The sequence below is a fragment of the Merops nubicus genome, unplaced genomic scaffold (genome assembly GCF_000691845.1).
Source record: "Merops nubicus isolate BGI_N331 unplaced genomic scaffold, ASM69184v1 scaffold49708, whole genome shotgun sequence".
In the NCBI taxonomy this organism is placed as follows: domain Eukaryota; kingdom Metazoa; phylum Chordata; class Aves; order Coraciiformes; family Meropidae; genus Merops; species Merops nubicus.
Window position 1 is genome coordinate 3,476 of NW_008624779.1, and position 10,745 is coordinate 14,220.

The window sequence follows — 10,745 nt, forward strand, 5'->3', positions numbered from 1 at the left end:
TGGTTTTGTGATTAGAGCCCTATAAATTTAATATTCTACTGTCAGCTCTGGTTTGTATGTGGAAATGCTCTGTATGTCAAATTACTCTGTAGGTGGGCCTGAATCCTTGAAGCATTTTAGGTTGCTTTTCCCTAGTTTACCAGCTTTGTGGGTGACTTGTGGCAAGTCTCAGATCCTCTGTATGAAAAGTGTGAAGCTGGGACAGCCCACAAACACATTCTCAAAACTCCTGCAACATGAAGATCCTTCCACATAAAATGCTTTAGAAGCACTAGATGTTTCTGCTATTTTCTGTCCGTGTTTTCTGGAGCTTTGCTGGAATAAGATACCAAACCAAGCTGTGGTTTTTGTATTTTCCTCTTGTCAAGGGAAGTCCAATGTCCAGAGAATGCACCCAGGCTATTGCTGTGGAACGTGTGCATGCACTCCGGTGCCAAATACCTGTTTACAGAGGTGTTCTTTAGACATTAGAGTTCTGTGCCATGAGTTCAGTCAGAGAATCTCAGTGCACAGTTAGTGTTAAGTACCTTAGCATTATGTGCATGTGAATCTCTGGAGCACCAGACTGTGACCTGTGAGTGAATAATGTGTGTTAATGTGATGTTGTTTATTGCCACTAGCAAAGCCAGTGGTGGTGAACGCGGCCCCGGTGCGGATGTCTGTTCCCATAGTGCCGGCACAGACCGTGAAACAGGTGAGCCGAAATGCAGAAGGCATATTCCTGACTTATTTTGGCTGGATGGTAGAAAAAGTCCAGTTTCATCACTGTAATGAAAATGTTCTGTTGATAGAAGTGCGTTCTGAATCAACAAAGCAATGATTTCATGAAGTCCTCTTTTCTCTCCAGGTGGTGCCCAAACCAATCAACCAAACTTCCCAGATCGTTACTACCAGTCAGCCCCAACAGAGACTTATTATGCCAGCCACTCCACTGCCCCAGATCCAGCCCAACCTTACTAACCTCCCACCGGGCACCGTACTGGCACCAGCACCTGGCACAGGAAACGTCGGGTATGCCGTCCTTCCAGCTCAGTATGTCACACAGGTATGGTGTTAACCCGGAGATAAATAAGGAAATAGTGCTGCTGTGGAACATGCTGCCTTCCTCTTGAAGGTTTTTGCTCCTCAGCTGTCACCTGACACTAAGGGGACAGACAGATTTTTTTTTTTAGGGATCCTTGGCGGAATGATGGCAGCACTAAATCATATTTGCAATTAAAGCTTGCTTTTCTTAAGAGAATTTTTTTGTTAGTATCACATAGAATTTATAATAAGAGTAGCACAGGATTTCTATAAGCAGTGTTGTACAGTCTTATAAGTAGCATAGTACAGAATTTATAATACAACTTGACTTGGTAATTTCTAATCACTTAGACCCTTTGCAGATCATGTCACATCTTAGTAGGTGGTTTGCTTTGTCAATATAACAATTGTAATCTAGACTCAACAATCATATAGAAGAGTGAGTCATTCACTCAGTCCTTGGAAGAAGCAGATGGCAGTGGAAATGTCCCTGCTTACAGGGCAGGGGTCGTGAGTCTGTCCAGCAACAGTTCCGGTCCAAATACCTCACTTAGGGCTTGTAACTGCTCAATTTTCTAGACGGTGCTTTGTGTCCTGTTACACTTCACTGCTCTATGACAGGATCTTCACCACCACCTGGTCATCCAGGTGTCCCAGGTCTTTAAGGCCAGTAAAGAAGGGAGTAACCAGCCTGGTGCCTAGGAATGTTGAGGCCAGTTTGTCTGCTTAGTTTACAGGACCTTCAGGGCCTGATAATGAGGGGAAAGGGAACAAATATGTGACCCACTCAGTCACAGAGAATGGCTGCTTGCATTATAAAATGGCATTATTATGCAAACCATATTACCAGGGGTCAGGAGCAGAGAGTACCAGTGACACCAGTCCAGGTCTAGGGATTAGGTTTTTGCTCTTTGCCAAGATCTGACTAACATTCAGAGTAAAAGGGAGAATAAATGAAGCGTTCTGATAAGGGCTGACAAGCCAGTCTGTGCAAACAAGGACTCTGTCAGCTCATGGCATTACTGATAACAGCCTCATTTCTATTTCCCTCCTGGTTCTGTCAGAGCTGCAGTTTGACCCTGAAGACTTTTACTGTATCCTTTCAGGCCACTTCCACAAATCCAACCTTAAACTAAATAATAACATGTTTTGGACCTCTCCTCAGAGGTTTTGTTTCTGGATGCAGTCTGACCCCTTTGACCTCACCCCAATGGGTCCGTATCGTCTTATGTGCCCGTCTGTCTTCAGACCCTGTCCCAGCCAGAGAAAATGGCTCTGTGTAGGAAATACCAAAGAAGGTAGCCCAAAACATTATCATTTGGCAGGTTCTTAGGAGGTTTTGGTTTTTTTTCTTTTGAAAAACAAACTGTGGGTCCAGGTATGTGAAGACTTTTGAATGTAAATCATTTTACTTGCTTTTATTTAATTCTGTAGTAAGTGGCTTGTATACTAAGAAAGCTACTGAAGTAATTTGTGCAGGAAGTGATCCTGGTCTATTACAGGCAGGGTTGCTTAGGAAAAGGAGGAAAATTCGCATGTTTTTAGGAGCTGAAACTCTTTGTGGTCTGAACATTTATTTCTTTTTGTAGTCTGTGTTATCCATATGGCTGTAGACAGTGTAATAGAGAACAGAAATATAATAAAAAATAATGTTTGTATACTAAGTACAGAGGCAGGAGGTTGTTGCTTGGTGCAAGTTCTACAGTTATCTAAAATGTTGCTTACAAGCATGTTATTTTTATTACAATATCTGGAAAGCTAATTAAAAGACTAGCTACACATCTTCTTGTGTATCATTTAATTTATGTTGTGCATTAACCTTTTTGTTTTGTTAGCTACAACAATCATCGTATGTATCTATAGCAAGCAACACTGGCTTTACAGGGACATCTAGTATTCAGTCCCAAGCACGGCTGCCATTCAATGGGTGAGTGTTTTGGGAAAAAAAAAAAAAACAACCCACAACTGCAGTGTAGGCACCTGAACTAGCATCTTCTTTCGGTTCAGTTATATGGAAGGGTGGGAGCTGGGGTGTTGTAGTTTGGTTTGGGAGACTTTCTGAGAAAATCAAATATACTGTGGTGGGGTTCACCTCTCAGTGAAGGACATGGGTCTGTCTGACTGTTGAGCTAGTTTCTTGACCAAAACTGTGTTTTCCTTTGTTTTTTCAACTCATGTAGCAGGAAGTTGACCTGAAAGCTCCCAGTTGCTCATTCATGTTGCATCAGTAACACCTGGGAGCTACAGGCATCAACTATTTCTGGACATTACTGTCAAGAGGTGCTAGACAGTGTAGGAGCTGGATGCTTGGCGCACGCAGAAGTGCAACCAAACAGCAAAATGGAATGAAAGCCTAAAATGGAGCCTTATAGGAGGTTTTGTTTTTTTCCAGTCTTGTATTATTTTTCATTTAAGGATGAAAATAACAGCTAACATGTATTATTTTCCCTTTGCCAATCCAGCAGGCTTAGCTGTTCTGCACAGTCCTTTTATGTTATTTGCTAGAAATTGTAAACACCGAGGTGCTTTTTGTTGCTGTAACCTCAGCTGATGCAAATTAATCCTAAATCCAGAAGCAGTTATTTAAACAAATGGGTTTGATTTAATCTCCTTGGTATTATATGCAGAAATCGTTGGATAGGGATGGAATGAATCTCATCAAAAGTGATGAGTGACACAAAATATTAATTTAAAGAGCAGTTAAAGACTGTGTCTGATCATTACAGCATTTATTTATAAACTGAATACCATGTTTTGACTTGCTTCCCCATTATTCCAGAGCAGCTTTTCTTTTTAGATTTTTATAAAATTTATTTTATTTTTCTTTTTTAAATTCCAGTTGGAACAAAAGGAAAGACACAATCATGTTGTGTGAACCTTGGTTGAATCTACTCCCCCTGCATGTAGAGGGTTTCTGGGGAAGTTTTTCCTGATTCCAGTTATGATGGTTCCTCTAGGTTTAAGCCTGATTTTTACCTAAGGCATGCAGCCAGATTTGCAGCAAAGAACCCAGCTCCTCCTGGGTTGGAAAGGCTTAGTTACTTAAACATAGTCAAGCAAAAACCTAATGCAAGGGGAATATAAAGAATTTTTTTTAAGTTTTTGTTAGAAGCTATTTACTTGAATTTAAAACAGGAAGAAACTGATAAAACAGTATGTGTGTATATAAATGGCCTTTTTTCCCTTCCACAGAATAATTCCTTCTGAATCTGCAAACCGCCCCAGGAAGCCTTGCAATTGTACTAAGTCTCTGTGTTTGAAATTGTAAGTATAGCTTGTTTGAGTTTTTTGTAGCCTTGTTTTTGACATCACAACTTTATGCCAAGTATCAGAACACAACATTCTTAAGTAGGTCAGAAATGTTTTGTCTAGGTGATAATTTAAGGTTGCTATTGATATTGGTGGAGATGTCTGTGCAATTTTGCAATTCCCATGAGCTATATGGACCCTAACTTTTTATAAATTTCTAACTTCACAGCTTTGTTGCATGATGGAGCCAATTCCTCTCAGCAGCTGTAGTTTTGTTGTTGATGTGAGTGAAATGACATTCCATCGGTGGGCATTTATTAATAGACAAGTGATTCTTCACTGATAGATCTGAGTCTTGCTCATCCTCGTGAGATATTTCGTTATTCCATTCATTGCCTTTGTAAGAATCTGACATAACAGCATTTTAAGCCAAGGAGATGCTAAGTTTCTTTAACCAGAAACAAAGTCAGTTTGGGACAACAAGAGGGAATACTGAAATTAATCTATGATTGTCTGAATCCTAGATAACGAAGAGGAAATGGGTGGTGTGCTACTCAAAGGGGAAATGATGCAACAGTATCTGAACCCAGGTTAAGAAGCGTGTTTAAACTTTTCCGCTTGGGTCTCTTTTCATGTAATACAGCTCACCTTTTTATGGGGAGATGTGCCCTGTGCTTCCTAGCCTCAAAACTGTCTGTAGCACAGATGTAGTAAATGGGAAGATGTGTGGCTGTTTTTTCAGATGTCTTACAACATACATTACTGACTTCATAGTGCCAAGCTCTGAAATTCTGGGAGAATAATGGCATAGCTGGTGATGCTTTGCACTGTCAGAATGCTGTTTGGAAACAAACTTTTCTGGTAAAGTACTGTCATTATATCTTTAAGTGGTCAGGCATTGATGCAGAGCAAATGGCTCCTTCACTCTGGCAAAGGTGCTTTCTCACTAGTAAAACTTTTTCCTTTCTGGAAGGGGAGTTGCTTTTTCCCAGATGGATGTTGAAGGTAGGCACATAACCTGTTCTAAAAAGAAGAGAACTAGAGAAGTTATTTACTCACTGATGCTCTGGGTTGGTGCTGGTGCTGTTTGTTTTGGAAACCAGGACCATGCCACTACTGACTTGTGAGCAGGACAGAAAGGAGAGCTATTACAGGTTGTAAAAGCTTTCCAGGTAGCTTATCTGTGGGATCATTCAGGACACTAAAAAATCACAAAAATGCCATTCAGCCAGGTGAAGGGTTGTAGTGGGCTCAAGCAACCCTAATCTCATTCTTGCAGTGTTAGCCAGGGCAAACCACAGGAAGCCGGTTTTGCAAGGGATTTAGGCTCCTAAAAACAAACATACACTTCCAGCAGGAGTGAAGAGGATCAGCAGTTTCCATCAGCTATAGCTGGAGGTGTTACTGGAAGCACTGCAATGTGCCAGAGTTTGTCATGACCAAAAATCAGTGTTTGAGCTGGGGATGAACGTGGTGCTTCCCTGTATCAGATCTGTGGGATGGTGAGATCTTGGTTTTGATGGGAGGTAGCAGAGGTACATAAGAGGCATGGCAATATGACTGGCTTTTCCTGGCAATGTTTTGCTGCTTTTTCCTTCCCCTAGTTACCTGTGTATCACAGTCTAAGAGGTGTACCACTTGTTACTTCTTTTCTTTCATCCTTGCTTTGGCAAAATGTTTTGCCAATGACCAGGCCCAACAAAAATGATAGCACCAGCAGGGAGATGAACCAATACGCAGACTGTGTTGTAGACAGAAATGTTACTGTATGAATGACCGCCGGGGGTACAAACAAGTCAACAAGCTCAGACATGATCGACGCCACCCCCAACGATCCCACAAACGACATGACCCGGCCCACAACAGGTGGTACAAACAGTGAACTGAGGTTGCCCATAGTTGGCATGGGAAACAGCCAGACCAGCCAGTTAAACATATAAGAGAAAGGTGCCCACATGGCAACTCTCACCCAATCGACCTGCGTTCGCAAAGGCCTAAACAGACCAGGGCCCAGCTCCAGGGAGAGTCAGGAGGTCTGCCCTGAACCAGGAAGCTCTGTGGAGTGCACTCCACAGACAGACACTCCTGACTCCCTGCAAGTGGTCCCAGCTTTTATCCCCAAGCAGACACCTGAGCTTTGTCAACTCAATGCGGGACCCCTGGGGCTCATTTCCCTTCTGGCTCTCCCTGCAGGGCCGGCCGCACCCTGGGGGGAAGCTATAAGGCAAACTCACCACCTCTGTATGAAGGGCTGTGGGAATCACCCATATGTCAACCTTAATTCAGGGCTCGGGGTTCAAACCCCAGCATTTCACAAAATCTGCTCAGTTCACAGCTGCAAACATATCATGGACAAAACTGAAAAAAAAGGCTCGTCACTGTGTTAGTCACTTTTTCTGTTGATTTGTACTCCAGTCACTTGCCTTTTGTTTCAGCTACTTGAGAACTCCTGAAGGCTGACTTGAACTGGCTGAGTCAGGAACTGGCTGTGATGTGGCTGTGGCAGGATGGCCCTCAATGTGTGGGTCAGCCACTTAGGACTCACCCTAGAAAAAAGTCTTGTTAGCTTCTCTTGCTATGGGGACTTATGCTATGTGAACATCAGCTCAGACAAGACACCCTTGAGCTATATCTGTGTCTTTAGAAAGCAACTAGACCTGTGCTAGAGGATTTATGCTTTGCCCTGTGGCTGATACCAGTTGTACATGTGAAGATGAGCATAGGGTGAGCCTTACCCTTATTGGAGCACGTGCATATTGCCAGACTAAGAGTTGTCATCAGAACAAACACCACTGTGCTGGTTGTATTTACAAATGCCTTCTGCACCTGCTGTTCCAGGTATTGTGACTGTTTCGCAAATGGTGAATTCTGCAACAACTGCAACTGTACAAATTGTTACAACAACCTGGACCATGAAAATGACAGGCAAAAAGCAATAAAGGTGAGGGGCCTCTTTCCCCAGTTTGAAAGCTGTTTAGATTCTCTTCTGATGCTACGGCATGGGGCAGAGAGGGTGTATAAAGCCCTGATCTCCTCCCGTACGTGCAAAGCTTAATTTATTTTATTGCACCACTAAATTCTGCTCGCTGCATGCACACAGTGACTGATCCTTTGGGTTTGCATTGACAGGCCTGCCTTGACAGAAACCCTGAAGCCTTCAAGCCCAAAATAGGGAAAGGAAAGGAAGGAGAATCAGATCGAAGACACAGCAAAGGGTGTAACTGTAAACGCTCGGGATGTCTCAAAAACTACTGTGAATGTTACGAGGTATGAAGCATTGTGTCATCACCAAGATACTGGTGGCTTCCCCCTCTAGTTCTGCGACTTCTCTGATTTGCTTTGTCTCTTCTTTGTATTGCTAGAATGTTTTCTTTTCTATAGCTATAATATTATCTTTTCTCCCAGCAGTTTGCATGTAGAAAGCCATGTACATGGCAAAATTGATCACTTCTCTTGTGCAAGTTTAATTTTAAACCATCTAGCAACTTTGAATTGAGGCTTATATTTGTCCTTTACTGATAAGCAGTATTCCCTAAGGAAATCTAATGTATCAAGTCCCTGAGAGGAATTGAAGCAGCATCCCACAGATGCTCTGGGATACAACATATCTGTGGAAGATAAAAGCAAAAGTTGTTTCGCATCAGCTAACTGATCAGTCTGTGGATGTAGAGACAGTGGCAGATTGACCTCTCTTATAGCCTGGAAACAGTAGTTTGGTGAAGAAGGGGATGAGCAGGAAACCATTGATTGGCATTTGTTTCAAGTATACATTCTGGTAAGGCATCTCAGTTTGAGGTGAGAATTTAGAAAGAAAACTCCTAGTTGGGAGTTTCGTCTAGTGGGTGATTGATAAGAGATTAAAACAATATCTCCTTTTCATTGTGGCTTGTCATAAAGGGAGTCAAGGTTGCAACAAGTTTCTCATGTTTTGTTTGTTTCTTTCAGGCAAAAATCATGTGTTCTTCCATATGCAAATGCATTGGCTGTAAAAATTTTGAAGAAAGCCCAGAGCGAAAGACATTGATGCATTTAGCAGATGCTGCAGAAGTTAGAGTCCAGCAGCAGACTGCTGCAAAGACCAAGTTATCTTCCCAGATCTCAGATCTGCTGACAAGGCCAACACCAGCACTGAGCAGTGGTGGTGGGAAGTAAGTTAATGCAGCACCCTTATTCAGTTGTTTCTAATGTGTTTGGGTTTTTTTCTGATGTATGTGATAAGTATTGTCCCTGTTATCTGCATAAGCTGTAGGAGAGCTCAGGTGAATGGAGCTTTTTGTTCATGCAGCCATGCTCTCTGTGGAACCTAGGGGATGCCAAGTTTAAGCTGTGTTCACACACGTAACTAGGCATTGTCTTCTCATGGCTGCCCATGTGCTCACAGAAAGCATGAAGGCTTAAAGGAGGTGATTCTCCCCCTCTGCTCTGCTCTTGAGACCCCTCCTGGAGTACTGCATCCAGCTCTGGAGCCCCCAACACAGGAAAGACAAAGACCTGTTGGAGCAGGTCCAGAGGGGGGCCAAGAAGATTATCAGAGGGCTGGAACACAGCTCTTGTGATGACAGGCTGGGAGAGTTGAGGTTGTTCAACCTGGAAAAGAGAAGGCTCCAGAGAGACTTTATTGTAGCTTTCCAGTATCTGAAGGGGTCCTACAGGAAAGCTGGGGAGGGACTTTTTACAAGGGCTTGTAGTGATAGGAAAAGAGATAACAGCTTCAAACTGGAAGAGGGTAGATTTAGATTAGATATAAGAAAGAAGTTCTTCACTGTATGAGGGCGGTGAGACACTGGATCAGGCTGCCCAGGGAAGTTGTGGATGTTCTATCACTGGATATATTCAAGACCAGGCTGGATGAGGCTTTGAGCAACCTGGTGTAGTGCAGGTGGCCCTACCCATGGCAGTGGGCTTGGAACTAGGTGATCTTTAAGGTCGCTTCCAACCCAAACCATCCTGTGTTCTATGAAGTACAAGTGTCCCGTTTACTGAGGAGGTGCAATCCTTGAGCCGCCGTTACAGTAGAAGCTGGAGAATTGTTCTATGTACCTGAGCATTTCCAAGTCTGTTTTAAAATGCACATGAATGGAGGCAGGCACCAAAGCACAGTGGTCCACCAGTTCATTTGACTGTAACTGTGGCTTATTCAGCCTCAGCTGGTTGTCTAAAGGCTCTTTGGAGCAGTGGAACAGGTGAAATCTCATCAGTCCTTGTACCAAGAACTGCAGCCCTGGAGTTAGGTGCATTGTGGTTTTTACTGAGTGAGTGGACCTGTCTTTCTTTCAGGCTGCCCTTTACGTTTGTAACCAAGGAGGTGGCCGATGCAACCTGCGAATGCCTCCTGGCCCAGGCAGAGCAAGCAGAGAAGATGGGCAAGACAAAGGCTGCAGCAGAGCGCATGATCCTGGAGGAGTTTGGACGCTGCTTGATGAGAGTTATTAACTCTGCAGGGAAATCCAAAAGTGACCCTTGTGCTATAAACTGCTGACTCACGCACATGAGCCACAGCAAAGCAGACTGAACAGAACACTTAAGGCACAAGGACACTTTGGTTTGGCATAGAGGATTTAATAATATTTGTTAATTTGGTGCTTGTTGTAAATTGACCTGCATAACATTGAAACAAAAAAATCTTTTATAACAAGATGTAAAGCATTTTAAATCTTAGCTAGATCCTCTTCTACTTAAGACAATGCCTAAAGGTCAGATCTTCTTCCTAATGTATGGCTTTTACCTTGGGTTTCTTAAAAATTAGATGTGTTCTCTCCTTTCCCCCACAGTAATTGCCTGAAGATCATATATAAATTATTATAATATATATTATTTACAGTATATGGAGTTGCATCACTTATGTGCATACAGGAAAACAGAGGTGATGTTTTTGGCGGCAGGTCTGTAACAAGGAGGTATCAGTGCATCCAAGACACCATCCAAGATCGTTCTGAGAGGATGTGTGTAAAAATGAGCATCTAAATGGAAGGTAATACTGACATTTAGGACCTGACACAGCACATTCCTTTGGTGCATGGAGCACTGTGACATACACAGGCAATAATACGGAGGGATTGCTTGCAGATTTAGCTTTGGGCAAGGGGTGGAAAATCTCACTGGAGTAGGGCCCAAGGAGTTTAGAGGCAAATGGAATTAATGGGAAATTTTTTATAGGAATGTGATTGGGAGCTCAGATGTTTCTTAAACTGGAACTTGAAGGCTAAGACAGTGGCCTATCCTCAGAAATGAGGAATAGCAGGCACACCACAATGCCAGACTGTCTGCCCAGTGCAGTGTTAGATCTAAGTGTGCAGCAGATGGATGCTGTTGCTTAGCCGAAGCTTGTTTTATTTCAGAGGCCTGCAGCAGCCTAATCCCTTACTGGAGGTAGGGCTGTGCAATCTGTTGTTTTCTAGGATCAAGCTGTAACCCTGGAAAAGTGTTTGTCTGAGAAGCTGTGGTCATGGGCAACGGTGGAACTACAGTTGTCT

At 43.0% G+C, this 10,745-nt stretch overlaps 1 protein-coding gene across 1 annotated transcript in view; it reads left to right on the plus strand.

The window, feature by feature from the left end:
- The window catches only part of LIN54 (lin-54 DREAM MuvB core complex component), a gene marked incomplete at its 5' end in the record, with an annotated part of 12,740 nt that extends 2,831 nt beyond the window's left edge, over positions 1–9,909 (plus strand). Inside the window, 8 exons of the mRNA XM_008945446.1 lie at positions 621–694; positions 848–1,045; positions 2,859–2,950; positions 4,216–4,287; positions 7,111–7,213; positions 7,402–7,539; positions 8,218–8,420; positions 9,550–9,909. Coding sequence (XP_008943694.1) covers positions 621–694; positions 848–1,045; positions 2,859–2,950; positions 4,216–4,287; positions 7,111–7,213; positions 7,402–7,539; positions 8,218–8,420; positions 9,550–9,751 — 1,082 coding nt within the window. The remainder of the gene's footprint in view (positions 1–620; positions 695–847; positions 1,046–2,858; positions 2,951–4,215; positions 4,288–7,110; positions 7,214–7,401; positions 7,540–8,217; positions 8,421–9,549) is intronic.
- Between the last annotated feature and the right edge of the window lie 836 nt (positions 9,910–10,745).